Here is a 20,638-nt window from a genome sequence, read left to right as displayed (position 1 = left end):
TTGGATCTCTACACAGGTCTGGAAATTTGGGAGCTGGGGTACAGTAGTAGCATTAATTGCTGTTCTCTAATGCCAAATTTCTAGACCCAAGGGGAGGCCATTGGGTTGGGATGATGATTACAGGATTGATCCAGGGTGAGGGGTCACTCTATGGCCAAATCATGGCCTGTGGGGTTGGGTTAGCATACTGGGTAGCTCTACAGCCAAAATTCAGCTTCAGACTGACCCCATGTACGGGATCTGGCTCTCAGACCTGTCCCATACCACTCATAGGGCATCACTGTTGTAGATCACTGTCATCATCTTTAATATCACCCAGAAATAAAAACTGAGCTAATAGATATATTGCAGAATGGCCAGCACACATAACTTTACAAATAGCAGATTTCATAGATTTCATAGATTTCATAGACTTTAGGGCTGTAAGGGACCTCGGGAGATCATCGAGTCCAGCCCCCTGCCCAAAGGACAGGAAGTCAGCTGGGGTCATAGGATCCCAGCAAGATAAGCATCCAATTTACTCTTGAAGGTGTTCAATGTAGGTGCTTGAACCACCTCCGCTGGCAGACTGTTCCAGACCTTGGGGGCTCGGACAGTAAAGAAATTCTTCCTTATGTCCAGCCTGAAACGGTCTTGCAGGAGTTTGTGACCGTTCGACCTCGTCATCCCTTGGGGCGCTCTGGTGCAATTGAGCACCATTTTCCTTTTAAAATAGGAAACCTGTCATAAAAAGCATAGTACTACAAAAAGAGAACTTCTTTTAAAAATAAAGTATTTCCTTCTAACCCTTCCCTTGCCCCTGTAGGTTGGAACAATAACCTACAAAGAATTGTGCTGTCCCAACTCCAGTAAAAATTGGTGACAGATGTCTTGATGAATATTAAAATGCACAAAATGTCTGACGGTATTCTTCTTTTCCAGAACCTTGTGAAAGCGAGCTGGGATCTTCATCACTGGCACGCATTGCCAGTACAGTAAACATCAAAGAGGACATTAAACAGCAAGAATCAGGTTCTTAATAATGTTCAACAGTATTTTTTCAGTGAAAATGTTTTCTCTGGTCTGTGCTTGTATAAAAACCAAGCTTTCTATATGGATCCCAAGTCCCAAGTAAAGTATTTGTGTCAAGATATGCAGGTAGAAAATGGAGTTAGCTACAGTCAGAAGAACATTTAAAAATTCTGATTGTTTCAAAACAAGTATTGGCATTGAAGGGTAGGGTCAGATTCTAGTCCAGGTATTAGGTGTATAAGTGGACTTATGCACCCAAGCATGATTCTCTTCCACCTTGAATCCCTGAAAGATAGTTAATACAAAATATGATTGGGTCCTCTTTTCTTGCTGCTTTTTTTTTACTCTGTCTTAAAAGGGGTAGATGATTATTTGTTAAAAAAAATATGTATATTATGAATTTTTAGGGACTTGAGCAGGGAGCAGTAGGATTGCATTTAGGTGCCTAAGGGTAGTTAAGCACCTAATAGGTGGAATAAAATCAGGTTTCTCATAGATACACTTGAAATTAATTTAACTAAACATCTACTCACTAAAGACAACAGATGAAGTAGTTGGATTTTACCATAACTTTTTTTGTGTCAAGTAGTAATCATTGGTTTTGGTTCATCTTCCCCACCATTGTGTTTAAAAATAATAATGGGCTCCTATACATGTGCAGAAAGGCTGCTCCTATGCACTGTAATTACAGCAAATCAGAGTAGACTCAATTAATCATATCTGCTGGAGCATGGTAATCACCACACTCCAGGAGACTCCAGCATCATGTGTGTGTCCTTGCACCGAAAAATGGTGGCAGAGTGCATTAAACTAAAGCTAGTTCAATGAGCTTTAGTTCAAAGTGTCCCACCACCATTTTTCAGCATGGGGATGCTGATAAATATGATACTCCAGGTGCTTTTAATTAATGCGGCTCTTGGAGCTGCACTAATTAAAGTGCCCCCTCTCCTACCCCCCCACCCGTCCCCATCTCCCAGAGCACGTCTATAAATGCCCATAATGATTCCAGCTCTTTGTAACTATCCAAGTCCTATCTCAGGTTTCTTAATTCTTCTAATAGATTTCCCTATAGCATGTTCTCCAGATGTATTTATATATGTCTGTTCTCTAACAATGTTTGAAACTGAGCTACTTCTTTCTCCTTGGAAATTTCTGACTTTACTGTTTTCTGTCCCAGAATTTTTCTTTTCTAACTTCCACTTACTCTACTACTTAGATTGCCACGTTTGTATAATAGTCATGTACTATATAATGATACATCATCAGATACCACACTCTCATAGTTCTTGATGTTAATGTAAGGTCCCTGCCACATGTTCAACTTCAGATGTGATTAACCAGCTTAGAGTGCTCCTGTGACTGGGAGCCCCCATCTGCTGCAGGCTCCCAGCCATAGGGATGCTTGATGTCTCCTTGCAGCTGGAAGCCTGCATCAGCAGTAGGTTCTTAGCTGCTGGGAACCCTGAGGAACCCCCATAGGACCCCCATGGCTGGGAGCCTGCATCACCTGATGGGACTCCCAGCTGTGGGGACATCTGGGGTGCCTCTGCATCTCGGAGCCCTGTCAGTTTGTTACTTGCCAGGGCAGGAAGAGCCTGGAATCATGATCCTAGGCTCTCCCTTCACTGGCAAGCCATGACGGGATCTGATATGTGACCCCACAGTCATGCTTCCTGCCATAAACATGTGACATGGATGTCTACACATCTGGAGGGGCCCTAAGTATTTTGTCAGTTCCAGCCACAGACAGCAGCTGAAAACAGTACCGTGGCTGTTTTCTAATTTAATTCTTTTTGAGTAGTCTGTCAACCATTTTTCAGGATTTTAGAAAGATGAGGAAATTATCGTTTTTAAAGAGACTCTCCTCAAATGCTTTAGTCGCTTAACATCTTGGACTAATATTTTCAAACTTGAGTGCCAGCACGTATTGAAAAAAATTGCCGTATTTTTTCTTTAAGGGCACCTATTTATGAGCAGTGATGCTGCTTTGACAAACTGTAATTACAGTTTGTCTGAGCAACCTTGATTAATCAAGTCTGCTGAAGCGTGCTAATTACTGCACTCCAACAGACTCCACCATCTTGTGTATCAGCAGGAGCACTTCAACTAAAGCTCATTTAATGCTTCCGCACCATGTTTAAGCATGGGGATGCTGATACACGAGATGCGCTGGGCAGTGTAATTAGAGCGGCTCTCAAGCCTGCAGTAATTAAAGTACCCCCACTCCCAGATCATGTTTATAAATGCCCTAAATATCTAAATAGAATTAAGATTTTCAAAGAATATTAAAAGTGTTAGCTACCCAGTTTCTGTTGAAGGATAGAGGAAATTGGGACTTTACCCTAGTTGTGTATGAAAAATCTTAGCTTCAGTGGGTGTTTCTACATGTGCATTAGATCTGGGAGCAGTTTACTTGCGAGTAAGCTATTCATGAATAATGGGTCCTGGGCAGGTGTCTACATGTATAGGGAAGCACGAGCAGATGTGCTGTTAATGTCAGCTCTCATTTCCTGGGGCCCAGCACTCGGCCCCTTCCATCACCAGGGGGAGGTCTAGGCTCCCCCTGGGTACTAGCCCTGGGGCTGGCAGGGAGCACCAGGCCAGGAGATGGCTGTTACCTGACCAGGGCTGGCACATTGCTCCCTGCCCCTGCTGTGGTGCAGCTAGCAGCGAGCCCCTAGCTGGGCAGGGATTCCCCACCCAGCTGGGGGCTTGCTGCTAGCTGTCCCATTGGTAGATGGGGGTAGGGGGCTGGAACCTGCCCCACCCCTGCAGCTTTTTTTCCAAGCCCCATGCTTCAATTGTCTGACTGGGGCATGGGGCTGCGACCTGCCCCTGACTGAGACAATTCCCAGCCCCTGATCCATGATGGTGGGGTGGGCACTGGAGAGCCTGTTGCCTGCTTAGCTCTGCAGTTGTGGAGATGGGTGCGGAATAGGCCGAAGAGCTTGTTTACTGCTCAGCTCCATGAGCGTGGAGCTGGGTGGGGAACAGGCTTTCCAACCTGTTCTCTGCCCAACTCCATGCTCACGGAGTGGGGAACAGGCTCTCCAGCGGGGAGCTCCCAGCGCCAGCTCCACGACCATGTGGCCAGCACTGGGAGATCCTTATCTCCCAGCGTGAGCTCCACAACACTGGGGCTTGCCCTAGGAGATCCTTATCTCCCAATATTAGCTCCATGACAGCAGGGCTCGGCCTGGGAGATCCTTGTCTCAGGCCGAGCCCCATGACTGTCACAGAGCTAGTGCTGGGCAATAAGGAACTCCTAGTCCCGGCTCCCCAATTGTGATCTCAGAGTGGGGGTCTTGGAGCTCCCTGCTGCCAAGGCAGGGGGACATAGTCCCCTCCTAGGCTTTGATAGTGGAACCTACCCTGGAAGTGGGCAGCACCCAGGGGCAGGGAACAATCTCCCTTCCCCTGGTGGCTGGCTGACCAGAAGCAGATTTGCTCCCAGTCAGGCATCTACACGAGCACTATTGAGTAGTTAGTAATTGGAAGTAATTTTGCTACTTGCATTTTCAGGTAGCAAATTTACTCGTAATTAGCGAGGTTTCGTGTGCAGTAAGCATGTGCATATATAGATGTACATGCTTACTGCACAGTAAACTGCACTACTTCACAGTACAGTATTTCTTGTAGACGCACCCAGTTTGTCATCATGTACTTCTAATTGAAGAATTTGGTTTTGATCATTTTGTGCTAACCTCAATCCTTGTAGCTTTAATAAAGATGTTCCTGTTAAGACTGTTAATTTTAATTTTAACTTAATGGTGATATCTTCAGTTTCCTTTCCTACTATCCAATGAGAAATAAAGGAGCAATAGAAAGCTGCAATTTCTCTGTAGTTTTAGTTTCCAGTTAAATTTTCAATTATATTAAGTCACTTAGTACACTGCCTTGCCACACTGCCTTGTCTAGCATGTCACTGTCTTTCTCACAGCATCATTCCTTTCCTTCCCCCCTTTTGAAATCACCCCTTTGTTTTTCTTCATCTATTTCACATTCAGTTTTTTGGAAGAAGAAAATCTGAGTTGAGGACTTGCATTCTTTCACTGCCCTCTAGGGACCAGAGTTTCAAAAATAGTTTCTAAATTTGTGCTCACAATTTTGAGAGCATAAAATCTTAAGTTCATGTATGCAGATTGGGTACTTGGACTCTAAAGATGGAAATTCCTTTAAATGCACACAAGAGGTCTCTTATGAGGTGCAGTTGCAGGATCAGGACCTTAGGTGTTTAATTAGTGAACAGGTGTTTGTACCCACATACACCCCTTCTCCCCCACCCCCCACAGAGTCTGCTCGTATGTGCAATTCAGACATTTGAGGCATATAAATAATTTGTCCATTCAAAATTGTGTACACAAATTTTAAGGTTGGACTGAGGTTACTTTGAATATATGTGTGTAGGTCATCTATTCCATAATTTTTCTCAGTTTTTGCATCTAGCTTTTTAAATTGTCTTCATGGGGTTGGGGAAGTATATATTCATAACTTTATACTGTATCTTGCTACTAGGAATTTTCATTTTACATTAGCAAACAGAGATCTACAAATCTTTTTTTGGAAGTGCATTTTCTTGGAAGTGCAGAGTTGAAAGACACTTTGTGGTACATATAAGATGCCAAATGGAAAAGCTAGGGGATGGTACATAGATGCTAACATAATGTTTGAGCCAGTGTCAGATAAAAAATAGAGACACAAAATTAGGTTAAATTCATGTATCATAAAGGGATTTCGCTATGAGTTCTACACTCTGGGCAGATTATCATCTTACTTTATGTGACCAAATGGCAGTTGCACAGACACATAACGGCCATCTCTGCTGCTTGTAGTTTTCAGTTCTTTTCTACATCTAGTGTGGATGGGTGGCTATTGAACAGGTGCATTAAGCTGTAATCTCCCCAGTTTAACAATACACAATGATTTTGTATGATGCAGGTAGAACCTTGAAGCTGTTGGAGCAAAATTACCTTCTGGCCCCTTCTCTGGTGGTTCCCAGTAGAGTAGATGTTCACTTACAGTAAATCTAATCCTGGGTGTGAAAATCATGTTATGTTTTCAGCTAATATACAACAGTTTTTTCAGTACTACAGAATACTTTGAATCTTACACAGTCCTTGTATCCTATTAAGGACAGATAAACAAGGTTTTTTTACTGTAGCAATATTTATACAATTTTAGGTTTCCATATAACTTCCACAGAGGAAACAGCACTGAAGAATAAATGGCAGAGGATTATGGGTTCAAATTATGAAATTGTGGTATGTATAGCCTAACCATTGTTGTTAAATGTTCTTGGTTTTGTTTAGCTATAACATTCACTATACTTAGTTTTTTATGTTTATGTGCATATTAGGGCTGTGCAAAATTTCAACAAGTGTTTTGTTTTGAAGCTGTTTCAATGTGTTTTGAACTCCATGGGGCTGGGGGAGCCACTCAGAGTGCAGTCCTGGCTCTTCCCTGCCTCTCGCCAGTGGGCTGCACTCCAACCAGCTCCACCAGCCCCACAGAGCTCAGCGCAGCTGCACTCCAAGTGGCTTCACCACTGGCTCTCCCGCCACCTGCCACCGCTGGGCTGAGTTCCATGGGGCTGGCAGAGCCGCTTGGAGTGCAGCCCAGTGGCAGGAGGTGAGGAGAGCCAGAGCTGTGCTCTGAGTGGCTGCACCAGCCCCACGGAGCTCAACCTGCCCTCCCAGTGCTGCATGACTCCTTCTGGGAGTGCAGGCCCCTGGATCTGTGTGCGGGATGACAGGAGGCTGCTGCTGCTGCCTGGGGCTAGCAGCAGCACCAGACTTCCTGGTGCTGGGCTCAGGCTGCGCCCAGCACTGGTCCTAAGGATAACCTTTACTTACTGGCTTGCATTGCACCACCTGGCATCAGCAGAAATGCAGTGAACCAAAAAGAAAGATCACAACAGATGGAAGATTCCAGACATCCACTCTATGGTCACACAAAAGTAATAAAACGGCTTAAAGCGCAAAAGAGTTTTGTAACTTGTGCTTTACCCTTGGACATAAAAGGTGACAGAGCTTGACTAAAATTGTGGAAGTAAAGATTATGTGCAATCAGATGCCTTGAAATGGGCCTGGAACCCCAGGGAACATTCCCAGAGGGGCTGATACAGACTGGTGAATACGGTGATGCCTGAACCATGTGCGCACACAAACCAGGAGATCCAAAACAAACATGATCACATGGGGCTACTGTAATGACATGAATATGTGCAAATATAGTGATGTGCAGGCCATGGTGCACATGCTTATTTGCTGACTCCTTGGTGAGACCTGTACAAATGAGGACCTTACTGTAGCAATGGAAAGAGCCATTGCTTGTGCATGATTCTAGAAAGACATCTAGTTAATAATGAGGACATGAGAAGAAGACTGTAGGGCTAGGCAGAACTTCAATTTCTATGCTTCATGGACCCCTGGTGTTTTGTTTCTGCTATACTAACCCAGAAGAGCTCATCCCTCCCTCCCCATTTACTGTTTGGCAGAGCTGGCCTACCACACTCTTGGTGTACCTACATGTACCATTAAGGCAGTGTGATAAACTCCTGAGTGCAGTGTCAGCTCCAGGCTCTGGGTGGCAGTGTCAGGTGGTGGAGAGACTGGCTGTAGCACAAGTGCTAACTAAGGTACAGGGTTAGGCTGCAGGCATCCCCTGCACATAGCACTCTTGTGTCCCAGCAAGCCTCTGTCCCTGTCTACACATAGTTGCAGTGTAGATAAGTACTCTGCCATAAGATAGTACCATCCCTGACAGTACTGTTGTACAGCAGAGTTAATTAATTTACTGCACCCTAATACTGGCACACATGTTGATGGTGACAATTTACTCTGGAACTAATGAGTCAGCTCCGCAGTAAAGCTCACATGTATATGTACCCTCTGGGAAGTAAACTGCATCATCAGATCAAATATGCTGGCTCTCTGCTTGAGAGCTCTCGGGGTGGGGGAGGGATTATGTGGAATACTTAATTATGAATTCATGGATATTGTATAAAGACATTGTTTTACAAAATACTGTATTATTAGCCTTTGTGGCTGCATAACATTTGATGGATTGAGCCCTTTGATATTTAACCGTCATCCCGTTTATTTGCAGTTCTCTCTGGATACTTTTTGTCTACTGATAGACTTTGTTACCAGCTTACTTGGTCCTTTACAAAATAGCATAGGGAGTCACAATTGGCTGCTTCCATTTAACTTTTATTGTGATACTACTATCTTGTGTAGGTATAGAAAGCTGATAAACACGGATGCTTTTTTAAATGCTTGAACTTGTAACTTAAATGCTAGTACTTCTGACAAAATTCTGAGATTTCACTTATAAAGTTTTCAGTCTATCTTATGTGATTGTGCATAAGAAATAAATATGTTTTAATATTAAAACATATTAAAATAAGTTTTTAAAAATCTTTTTAGGTGGCTGAAGTTAGCAAATCTAGTGAAAATAGTGGGTTAGGGATAAGCTTGGAAGCTACAGTAGGACATCATTTCATCCGATCTGTTCTACCGGAGGGACCAGTTGGACGAAGTGGCAAGCTTTTTAGTGGAGATGAGCTGTTGGAAGTAAGAGATTATTCCTACTTTCTTTCTTTCTTTCTTTCTTGAAGGTGGCTTACTTCTCACATTGAATGTTCTTTTGCATGTTGTATATCTTGTCACATACAGTTCCAACAAAATAAGTGTGATTGATTATTTTTCATGGTAGCCCATTTTTCAATGACAACCCATGAAATGTATACAAATTCAGAATTCAGTAACAAGAAAACTTTCTTGTTGTTGATTTAAATTAACACTTTAAAATCAAAATGTGAACTTGATTTTCATGATTGTGGGAGACCAGAGGACTACCTGTTCATGTGCACTGTGCATCTCTCCACACAGGTCTGGTAATATCACTCAGTTTGTTACTATTAGTTCATTTGCTCTTGCACCAGGGTTGGGTGTAGCTCTCAGCAAAGGGTCCCATTCATGGCTAAACCTGTGATAGTTTTGTGAAGTGGCCACAAGTTTTGATGCGACCAAAAGTTCATATTCCACTTTTGACTATCATGTTCAAAGCTTATTTTAGATATGATCTAACTCTGTGTATTTTTTCATGCCAAAATGTTTTTTCTCATTTCTGTTCTTGATCATGGTACTAGATGTTCTGTTTTACTTTCTTTTTTTTTCCTTGCAGGTGAATGAAATATCTTTGCTTGGTGAAAATCACAAAGATGTAGTCAATATTTTAAAAGAATTGCCTGTTAAGGTGAAAATGGTTTGCTGCCATCCAGTAGCTGCGCTTCCCAGTCTCCCAGAGTTGGACAGTCTAAGTCTCTCTGAGGTTCAGCTCATGGAAAAGGTCTTCATCTTAATTTAAAAATTATCTCTGAGTACTTTACTCAAAGGGCCAGCATCTTTATGCTCCCTCTTCAGAAGGGGAAACTGAAGCACATAAAGGGTGGTCAGAGAAGTCCAAGGTCACCTAGCAGGCAACTAGTAGTTAGACATAGAATCCAGGATGCCTGAGTCCCAATCCAGTGCCATATCCAGAAGGACACACTGCATGCACTGGCTGGAATAACTTTATCAATAATCTTGTATAAGTGACATTTATAAGGAGCTCAGTTACTGCATACATGAAAGCTCTGTTATTGTAAATAGTCTCTAGGTTAAAGGCACAGGTTAGAGTAGTGGTGTCAGACTTTTTGGGCCCTGTGGTCTGGATCCAGTGTTTGAGTGGTTTTATGCCCTCCATATACTCAGCACTGTCTCAGCTTTCATCTTGGATTTGGTGTGCATGGCAGAAATTGGGTACAAGGTAATTCGTAAACCTTTAGATTTGTAATGCTAATACATGAGTTTGGATGGGTTCTTTTTTTCGCATTTTTTAGCCTCACATAGACCTTGGTGAAGCCATTGGTTCTTCAGAGACGGAAGGTCCTGATTTGAAAATGGTTGATATGGGTCAGAATACTGAGGAGGTACAAGGATCTCCTTTGGCAATGTGGGAAACAGGAGTACAGCAGATTGAATTGGAGAAAGGAAACATGGGACTAGGATTTAGCATCCTAGACTACCAGGTAACACCTGCCTTGCTCATTTTAAGGAAAGCTTAAAAGAATTTTGTGTTAAGTCTGGAGCCCACCATATTTTATATTTTACATGTCAGGTTAACATATGGGAATCCTGTCAGGTTTTCATTATAGCCAGGGTTCCTGGATTTTACTCAGGCCTCCCATTAATTGTATAATTCATTCCTTTTACTGGATTAAGATTATGGGTTGTATTATGGTATTCCTGACACACACACATTCACATAGAGTGCTAGGCTTACAAAAGGCTTGGCTTCTTATTTGTATGTGAAATGAATTGCACGCCCAGCTCAGAGAATTAAGGCGTCTAATTTCATGATTTGCAGTAGCATTGAGGTACTTAGGGCTAGATCCAATAAAGGATTTAGGTGTTTAAAGCAGGGTTACTGTGGGATTGAAGCATCTAAATAAAAAATTGTGATTCAAAAATCCCCACTCAGCTGATGCCTAACCCTGGAGTTTCCTAAGTGTGATAGGTGTTTTCCTGTTTGATTTTAAAATGTTCCTTGTTGTCTGGGATCCCTGCCTCTTTGCATGCCTGGAACTGCCTCAGCCTGAGCAGCCTGGTACCTTCCACAAAAGTCTGATTAGGATCCAGAAACAATGTGCCGCCTAAACTCCAAAGAGGTGTGGAGGTTAAGATACACCCTCATCCTCAGCATTTTGTATTGTTAGTTTCAGGCAGCTCCTGCCTAGCATGGAAGGGGTTTTTTTTGTTTTTTTTTATCACTGTTCTGAAGTATCAGACTTTCCCAAAAGATGTTTAGGAAGCCTAGATGTCTTCTGTTCCAGGGACTAGGTGCCTAAAAGTCAAGTGATGCAGGCTTTTACACGTTTGAGTATTTTATTGCACATAGCCCCATGAGATGCGACTATTTTGATTTACATCCAATGTTTAGTTGTCATTTTCTGTCACGATCATGTCTCTATAAAGTGATGTTGGGCTTTTAGAAAATATGGCCCAACTTTTTGCTTTACGTGAGGGATTAAGTAATATAAAAGGGTCACATTGTTTGATAATGGCTTCTAATTCCAAATCTTGGAGACCAGCAGAGAAACTGAGAACAGTTCTTGAGAACTTTGTTATAACTGCTAGAACATATTACATATTTATCCCTGTTGGTTCTTGAGGATTTTATGAAATGGGTTCAGTGTGTAAAATTCTGTATACTGAAGTCATTTATAGTATTGTTTGTGCCTCTTTGTTTCTTCCAGGAATACAAATGGTGAAGTAAAGTTAATGTTTTACATGGTTTGGAAGGGATTTTATTTTTACTATTCTATCAAAATTGCAATTATTGCTTAGTTAACTGTGACTAAAGCTGGAGTTTCATTAGTATGAGTGATTCCACTTATATTTCTGAATTCCTTCTTATTGCATAATGGGATGCCCAATATTCTCTCAAATGAGCAGGCTATCTACCTCAACAAGGGGGATTTTTAATATACTTGTAATGCAGAACCATCTCAAATGGCATTATAGCTGCTCTTGAACAATACTAAGGACTGCCCACTCCCAAGTAATGGTTCCAGCTATTGCAGGTTGCAACCTGTAAGATATTATGGTTATGATTTCATTCTGTATTACAACACAACAGTTGTCATAAACTGTCAAAGATCTTGCTGCTCTTCTGTTCTTTAGATCAACACTCTAGTCACTTGTTCCTGTGTTTTTTATACACTGTGGTAGTGTTTTAAGTGTTGGCATGTGAAGCTGCTACTCTAAGGCTGTGGACTGGTATTACATTTGTGCTGGGAAAAATGCCTTTCTTTTGTCACGAGGAGCTAGCTAACATACAGCTGTTTGCAGAAGAAACCTGGTTCTGCCTTCACCCAAAGAATGGCAGGTCATGCCACTGGGATCCTGACTGCAGCAGGGGCAGGGATTGTCATGCCCCCCCACTTTCCCCAGGCATCAGCTGGAGACAGTTTATCTGCTCTGAAGAGGGGAGGAGCAAGGGAGCAGCTCCCAGTCACCCCCTGACTACAGAATTCTCCTTTGAATCAACTTTGTTGCTCTCTAACCAAGAGGCTGGAATGCCTATATGCACCCTTTCTCACCATGTTTTCCAGTGCTGCAGATTTTCTGGAAATTTACAGAGCTGGAATATAACACTTAATAGTAGAAGTTGCTGTAGGTCCTCTTTTGTAACTTGGAGTTCATCTTTTGGAATCAATGAAGGTTATACTCAGTGATATGGTATTTTTGAGGGGGGATGGTTCTGTCGTTCCTGCAAGAGCCTGAATTATTTAAACATTTAATGATAGTTCTGACCATGGTCTCTATGAAGCAGATTCTCAAAATATTAAGGAAATATTAAATGTGTATAGCAAAATCATAGAATTGTAAAAAGTAGGGCTGGAAGGGACCTTCAGGGGTCTTCTAGTCCAAACCCCTGCTCAAAGTAGAATCAACCCTATCCAGAGCATCCCATACAAGTTCATATCTAATCTATTACTAAAATTATGTAATCAACCCTGTAGGACAACTACAGAGCATATTGCCCAAAGACATGAAAAACATCATAGACTGTCACACTCAAAGCAGGGGGATGAGGGCTGTCTATGTCCTGCCTCTGAAAGTGTTGTTAAAATGTGCTTGAGTGATCCAAGAAAGAGGACCATTTCTCCCCCTTATGGAGGAAGGCTAAACTCCCATAGTCTGTACTAGTCTAACCATGGGATAAAATTCCTTCCTGATCCCGAATATGGTGATCAGTCTGACCCTGGTTAGAGGGGCAAGGCTTTCCAACCTAGAAACTCTGGGTTTTAGTCCTTCTGCAGGAGTACTGATACACCTCAGTCAAAATCCCTAACCTTGACTGCAGCCAACACCAATGCTTCTGAGGAAGGCAAAGCAAATTCCTTGACACTTGCAACAATAAGGAGGGGAAAAAATCCTCCCTGGCCCCATGCAGCAACCAGCAAAGCCCAGAAGCATGGGAAAAATTAAGAACAAAAAGAACTTACTTGTTCTTGGTCTTTAGTTATTGTGTGCTTATGCACTCTGTGTGTGTGTGTGTGTGTGTTTTGGAAGTTGGAGATTTAAAAAATATTTCTTTATAAACAAAATTCACTCTTTTTATTCCATTGTTCCTAACGTGCTTTATGGATTCCCTTCCAATGGCATGTGTCTGTACCTATTAAACTGCTTAGTTACAGACTTAAGGGCCCATTTTTATTATAAAGGCCTTTATGATGGAGCGTGACCAGATTCCATGAACCACAAAGCAGTCCTTATCAATAAGCACCTTGATTTAGCAGAGCCTTAAAGTGTTAACCTTCCACACATGCTGCAATTCCCATTTTATGCCTAGACATTTGAGTACATAGCAGGTTGAAGAAAGGAGCAGCCTTATAATTGTGAAGGGTGCTTATCTTAGATGCTGATATGTAATTACAGCAGGAAATGCAGCGCATAATTCAGCAGTTTTACTGTGAAGTTAAATGATATAAAGGCATCCAGAACACGTGAAACATAATTATTTTTGCTTTTATATATTAAATGTAGCCTGTCACAGTCTGAGGCCCAAATGTAGAGGTCTGAGACCATGCACAGTTGTTAGAGAAATAAGCTCCTTTTGAATACTCATTTGGAATTTGCTAGAGTAGAGATCGAGTTCAGACCTTACAAACTTGCCTATCTTCTGTTAATTAAACATAAATGAGTAATGAGTAAACTCTTTTCTTTATACTTCCTTCAATTAGGATCCAGTGGACCCTGCAAACACAGTGATTGTAATCCGCTCATTAGTTCCTGGTGGTGTTGCTGAACGAGATGGCAGACTTCTTCCTGGTGATCGGCTTATGTTTGTTAATGATGTCAACTTGGAAAATGGCAGCCTGGAGGAGGCTGTACAAGCACTGAAAGGAGCACCAGCAGGAACAGTTAGAATAGGCGTTGCCAAACCATTACCTGTAAGAATTTGGATATCAAACGATTGCTTTCCATATACTGCAAACTGATTTTAGTGGCCTTGATCTTCACTTTTGTATAGCTGCTTTGTAGGGCTGTGCGAAATTTCACCAGGTGTCTCATTTTGAAGCTGTTTCGATGTCTTTCAAGCTCGAAACAGTGAAATCGAAATGAAACAAATGGCTGCGAAACAGCTTCAAAACGAAACAAGGGCACTTGAAATGTTTCAAAATGTCAAGACATTTTGAGTTTCAAAGCTGGGCTTGCTGCAGCTAAACAGAAACTAAGGAGAGGGAGGGGGAAGAGGGGGGAAGGCCTGCTCTCTGATATTGACATCTAGCTCTCTGTTCAATTCCCCAGCTTTCTGATCACTTCCCTCAGCTCTCTGATCATTTCCCCAGCTCTTTCTGGGGTGTGTAGGCCCCTGATCTGTGCCCGGGGTTTCAGCAGGCTGCCGCTGAAACTGCAGATCTGGGGGCCTGTGTCCCTTGGGAGGAGTCTGGCACAACCCTGCAGCCCTTCCGGGGCAGAGCGCGGGGGGCCTCAGGTCTGTGTGAGGGATGACATCAGGATGCTGCTGCTGACAAATGATACGAGTTTTGCTTTAAACAGTTTGAGGTGCAGTTTCCCAGAAACTCCTGTACCTCGAAACTTGGCAGACTTCTTGCCCTTCGTGCCATCCCTGCAAATTTCATCAAAATCAGGCAATAAATGACAGTTATAGGCATTTTCATGATTCCCCATTATAGCCTGTGGGCAAAATGTTGAAACACATAAAAACAGTGAAACGGTTTCAATGAAACGAAACGAAACACTGTCCCTTCAAAATGGAAGTCTAAATGAAATGGTGCTGTTTGCAAAGCTCTACTGCTTTTTGCTACTGAGAAGGAATGAAGCTTCCAGAAAGCGTTCTTGATTGGCTCCCTTGCATGCAGGTTCTCCTTGCTTACAGGGAATACCTGCATAGCAATGTGTTCAGTGGACCTATAACACCTCACATTTTGCCCCCAGTTTATGGAGTATGGCTGGCAAAGAGGAAGTGAATGCAGCATGCCTTTGCTCCTGGAAGAGCCTAGCTGTTAATACAATCCCTAAGGCTACAGATAGCTGGGCATAGTTTAGAACTGCCCTAAATCTTCTCTGAAATGCATGAGAGTAGGTAAAGATGACACAAAACTAGTTTCGTATCCTTCTCCCAGAGTTGTGCAGACTCTGGTGTTTCCCACAATGTGCCCATTGTAGGCACAATACATACACAGTCTTTAAATCTAGATTTTTGAAAGAAACTTGCAGGTTAGTGTGAATACTGCATGCTGCACATTAAAGTGTTCTGTGAATTAACATTTTCAGAATTAATATCAATTAAGGCACCAAAGAGGATTATGTTTGCTTAAGTTACTTTTCTGTTTCCTAACTTTGTGTAAATATTTAGTATTGATGTTTAAATATTTAACATACCGTCTGTGCTGACCTCTGCTACATTAGAAATAATTTTCTTTACTCTGGAGTATATAAGAGATGCACCTAAAAACAACAGTAACAGTAAATTATGTGAAGAAGAAAAAAAGGAACTTGTTGATTTTGTAGCACCCTAACTAAACATGTTTTGTTCTTTTCCAATTGTTATTTTCCCTAGAGGGTAAGAACTCACTACTGCCACCAGAGTTACTCCATTAGTTTGATTTGGTGTTTTCAGCAATGCAATTTCTGGCCTCTCCATAATTCACATGGTGGCCCATGTGATTGTGGGGGACGGGGAAAATGGAAGCCGTACATTTAGACTTATTTATTAATAGGCTGCAAGTGCTGTGGATGGCCTGTTAGTTTCATTACTTAAGCAGGTAAAATAAGATATGAAAGATCAATGTGTATGTTTTTACTTTTCTAGTGATATAACATTGCTTGAGATTTATCTTTCTTCTGAAGTTGATATTAATTTGCGTTTCTAAAACTTTATTAACATTACTTACTATGCATGTCCTATACACTGGCCACTCATCCAACTCAGAGCTTCATTCTTTCTGCAGCTTTCGCCAGAAGAGGGTTATGTTTCAGCTAAGGAAGATTCCTTTTACTACACTGCCCAGTCACTTGAGGAGGAAGGGCCAGCTGATGCAGCCCTCTTCCATGCTGAGCTGGCTCTGGTTAGTGGCCACAACTTAACAATATTTCTGTTAAAATCCACCTGACTGTTGTCATCTTGTCTAGGCGTTGTAATGAAGAGCCTTATTTTATCACATTGTTTATGATTTTTTATTTTTAGTAATGTGTTTAGCCTCACTTTACTTCTGATCTGTAATAATTGGGTTTGGGCCTCAGGTAATATAAGCCCATTGAAATCAGTAGACCTACACCAGCTTGCACCAGCTGAGGATCTGACCCACAAATACTGGCAGCTAGGTAACAAGGACATATTTTCCCTGAGATTTTTTAGTCAGCTAAGAGACCTGGATTCCCAGTTCCCATGAAATTGAATGGGCATAAAGAATTCATATCTTGCCATTTGCACAGAAGTTTTGATTTGCTTATTTTCTAGAAACACTAATCAATTTCTTTCTACTTTTCTATGTAATTTGACAAGTTGATAGAAGTCTTCAGGACATGAAGTCTGCTTGTTGAGGAATACTGCAACTTAAAAAGTTGCCTATGTTTCTTTTTTTAGACTTTTTACAGTATGGGTCAGTGAACAGAAGATTTGGAAGGGTAAAAGCTACTCATTTTCACACAAATAAATCAATATAAATGTAGAATGGGCACTACACCTATCCCAGAAATTGCCAGAGACAAAATTTCAGAAGGCAGGAAATTATAATTTCCTGAGAATAATGTTTTTTACTTTGCTTTTCACATATTCTTCTGTTTATTCAGACCTGGAGCCTGAACTTGCAAGATACTGAGTAAGGGTACCCCTGACCTTATTAAAACGGTTGCCAGCCTACATACGAAATTAATTTTTAAACGAATATCAGTATTCTTCAATAGGATCTTTTTTTCAGCCAGCATACACTTTTGAATATGAAAATTTAAATCTTTAATATTTGCCATAATTTCCCTTAGCTTGTGTGCAAGTGACAAAAGATGCATTTTTTTCTGAAACAATATCTATAAATGTCGCTGTCCATTTTCTTTGCCTGTTTAATCTTTCCTTGATACCATGGTACAGTATATATGACTTCACTGGTAAATTAAGGAGAAGGAGAAATTTTCTTATTAATAATTTTCTTGGGGAAAGATGCAGTAAAATGAATTGGTCTATAAGTGTTTGAACATACAACGAAGGCAAAAAGTTTGAAAAAAATAATGCTGATATCCTTGTACTATATATAAAATGTGATTATTTGGTCTGTAGGTTCAGAACTGAATGGCTAAGTTGCATCTGCAAAATTAGAAAAGAAATATGAAATTACATATTTATGGTGAGTTTGCAAAGTAAATGCACAGTTACTTCCTTTATAGTTGCAAATATGAGGCCAAATCGTGACATTCTTATTCAGGTGCAGCTCCCAGAGCTCCCATTGGCACAATTGAAGTGAAGGTATAATACCCCAAAGTGGTGAGGTGATGGTGTTTTGGTGATTATCTTTGAAATACTTGAGAAGCAAGAATTCTTCTGGGTGATATCTTTTATTGGACCAACTTTTGAATTTATATAGACCAGTGATTATCAACTAGGGTGCCATGCTAACTTGAATGCTTTGAGATCCTTTCAAGGCTGGTATGAGTTGCCACACAATATTATCATTGTTAGGTGTACAAACATGATTCACAAGATAAACTCAAGGAATTTCAAATGGGAATCCAGAGTATTAAAAACTTTCTGACCTGTTGTGGTCTTTCTATTTTTCTGTAGTAAAAAATAAATGAAAGATAAGCACTGACATTTTCTGAGGAGTGCTTTGAGTTTATCAAGGGATGCCTAGAGTTTAGAAAGATTGAAGGCTACAGAGATAGATATAGGCAAGCTTTTGGTATCATAGTACCTTTCATCAGGCCTCAAGGGTACTAGGATACCTGAAAGCTTGGCTATGTCTGTCCCAACCATGCAGTTGGTTCAATAGAAGGTATTACCCATAAGAATTTTTGCCTCTTCCAAAGTGAGTGAGGCACTTGGAGCAGAAGTTTCCTTGAAAAATAGGGCTTAGGAATCTTTGAAAACTCTACCTGGAACTAAGACTAAGTAAGCCCTCTGCATTTGCCCTAACATTTTGCACATACAACTTAGTTTATTTTGATAATTTAGATCTAAATGTCTGGCTTAAACACACCAAATTTACAGGAAAGGTGTTCAGTTGTCTTTTTGTGGCACAGGTGTATATACTAAGTGTCTGAATTAGAAATATCATGTTGTGTATGATTACAGTCTGAACTGCACTGACCTTTATATGCACAACAGAGACATATACCTAAAAACAAAAGAGCCATTTGAAGACTGAGTATAAATATTTCCCTTGAATTGCCTATTGATATAAGACAATTGTATCATACATGTACACACACGATGCTAATGTTGGCCTGTATTGTTTTAAAAGTTTGCTATGAGAGACCTATATTTGTGTGTTTGAATGTAATGAACTCAGTGGCAGTATTAGAGAAATTGCTGAGGTACATGGATCATTGATGCAACAAATGGAAATGATCCTTTGAAACCAATTCAATTCATTGTATCAGTTGTTACATGTAGGAATATGAAATTATGAATTAATGATACAACTAGCCATAAAAAGTGAAGAGCAGTGTTATGACCCATGTCTCCAGTTGCATGTTGAAAGAGCTTGCTCTGCAGATTATTTTCAGGGTTGAACACTGGAGTTTAGTGAAGCCGTGATACTTATCTCACTTGTATCTCTTTATTAGTGTGATTCCTGTTTCTAACCTACACTGGCAGATTAGAAACAGAGACATGGTATTCAAATGGTGAATGTCAAATGTAGTTGCAACCATATTAGTATTTATTGTACTAAAAATCTTAGAAAAAATTAGTTACTATGCATGCATCTGTTACATATTTTTAAAATTCACTGTTTCTGTCAGACTAAATATCCCACCTCAACAGCTTGCAAAACTTTACCATAAAATAGTCTCCCATTTCTAAAGGTTATATTCTTTTAACATTTCTTAACCTTCTAAAAACTGCCAAGGCTTTTAAAATAAATGTCAGAAAAATAATTTAATCCTAAAAAGTAGCACTAAATGAATCTTCCTGCTTTGTAGCATTTAGTTTCAAAGTGGAGAGATTGTGAGGGGTTTGTTGACACCATGGACTAAAGAAGAGTTTATAATAATCTAATATTAATCTAATATTAATAATCTAATATTAATCTAATGTAATATTAGATCTCATGGCCCTCAGCCCAGCTCCACTCTGAACTATTTGCAAAATTAGAGATAAACTGTTGTACTGTTGTTACACAGATCTCACTAAGGATAGAATCTGGCCTGCTGTGAGTAGAGGGTCTTGTGTAAAATAGAAACACAGAAGAATATTAATACACAGAAGAAGAATACTTCCTTGTAATATATACAAATAAATATTTAACCACTGATGTGAGGTTTATGTAGTATGAAGGTAGCAGATAGCCTGACTGATGGTTAAATTTGCCTTTGTTGTTAGGTGGACTCCAGTGAGGCAGATCTCGTGGATGAATCTACCTTTGAATCACAGTATTCTCCTGACAATGATGACACCTTCCAGGCTTCTATATTAGCTTTGCATGGTAGTGCTTGTAGTGATGATTTGAGCTATAGCCTCTCTCTTCCGTCATCAACTCCCAAGGTAAAAAGAAAAGATCATTTTATGGCAAACCTTGTATAAAATGTTCAGTGTTTCTATCTAGCTGTTGTATTAGATGTAGAGGCATTATGTTGTCAGAAGTCCATCTGCACATACGTTCGTTATCAGATTAAAGGGCATTTTCATTTAAGTAGTGTTGATTGGATACCTTTCAGCCTTGTATATTAGAGAGAGAGAGAGAGAGAGGGAGCTAGATGGTTCAGAGCTTTGATTGTACTCTGCAAAGTCAGGCAGATGAAGTATTTTGAGACATTTGTACTGTTACAGTTATGGTGAGTAGTCTGCTACAAAAATGCTACTTATTAAGCTTCAGGGGATACTAAAACAGGCTACATAGTCTAGCTGCTTTATTCTATTTGTGCAATGGTTGAGGCAAGTTAGATTCTCATTTTCATCATTTGTTTAATATTTGTGTAGCTGATGTTATGACCGTTAAAATACTATGTTCTTGAAGTAGTGTACATTTACAATGATGCTGTAATAAAAGGTAAACCAACAGCATATCCGGTTGAGTCTTAGTAGATAAACTGAATTACTTAATCAGTGAAGAATAAGTTTCTTAAAGATATTTGAAAGATTATGTTTTTTTATTTAGTTTTCCAGTCACATAACCATATTGATTTTTTTTTTATGTTGATGGTGGCTTTTTGTTTATCTCCATGTCATTTCTTTTTTCTTCTTTACTTGGCAGTCTGTTAATTATGTTTTTTTATCTGGGAACTTTCTAATAGCTTTCTTCTAGGATTTATCATCTTTGCAGGCAACGCCAGAGAGTTTTCTTGGATGGTTCACAGAGTATAATCTTGAATAGAAATCCTGCTCCTGCTTCTTACAC

General features: G+C 40.5%; 1 protein-coding gene across 25 annotated transcripts in view; it reads left to right on the top strand.

The window, feature by feature from the left end:
* Positions 1-20,638, top strand: part of MPDZ (multiple PDZ domain crumbs cell polarity complex component) — a 139,807-nt gene that overhangs the window by 59,706 nt on the left and 59,463 nt on the right. For 24 of the 25 annotated variants that reach the window (XM_090038695.1, XM_090038688.1, XM_090038686.1 and 21 more), the window contains 8 exons: positions 922-1,011; positions 6,193-6,272; positions 8,439-8,585; positions 9,199-9,363; positions 9,896-10,084; positions 13,805-14,014; positions 16,040-16,156; positions 19,624-19,785. In XM_090038695.1, the coding sequence (XP_089894821.1) occupies positions 922-1,011; positions 6,193-6,272; positions 8,439-8,585; positions 9,199-9,363; positions 9,896-10,084; positions 13,805-14,014; positions 16,040-16,156; positions 19,624-19,785 (1,160 nt within the window). The remainder of the gene's footprint in view (positions 1-921; positions 1,012-6,192; positions 6,273-8,438; positions 8,586-9,198; positions 9,364-9,895; positions 10,085-13,804; positions 14,015-16,039; positions 16,157-19,623; positions 19,786-20,638) is intronic. The other variant, XM_090038692.1, reaches the window with a different exon arrangement.

This window comes from Crocodylus siamensis, chromosome 3 (assembly GCF_052110815.1).
Source record: "Crocodylus siamensis isolate JL-2025a chromosome 3, ASM5211081v1, whole genome shotgun sequence".
Classification (NCBI taxonomy): domain Eukaryota; kingdom Metazoa; phylum Chordata; order Crocodylia; family Crocodylidae; genus Crocodylus; species Crocodylus siamensis.
This window is presented reverse-complemented; position numbering and strand designations above follow the sequence as displayed.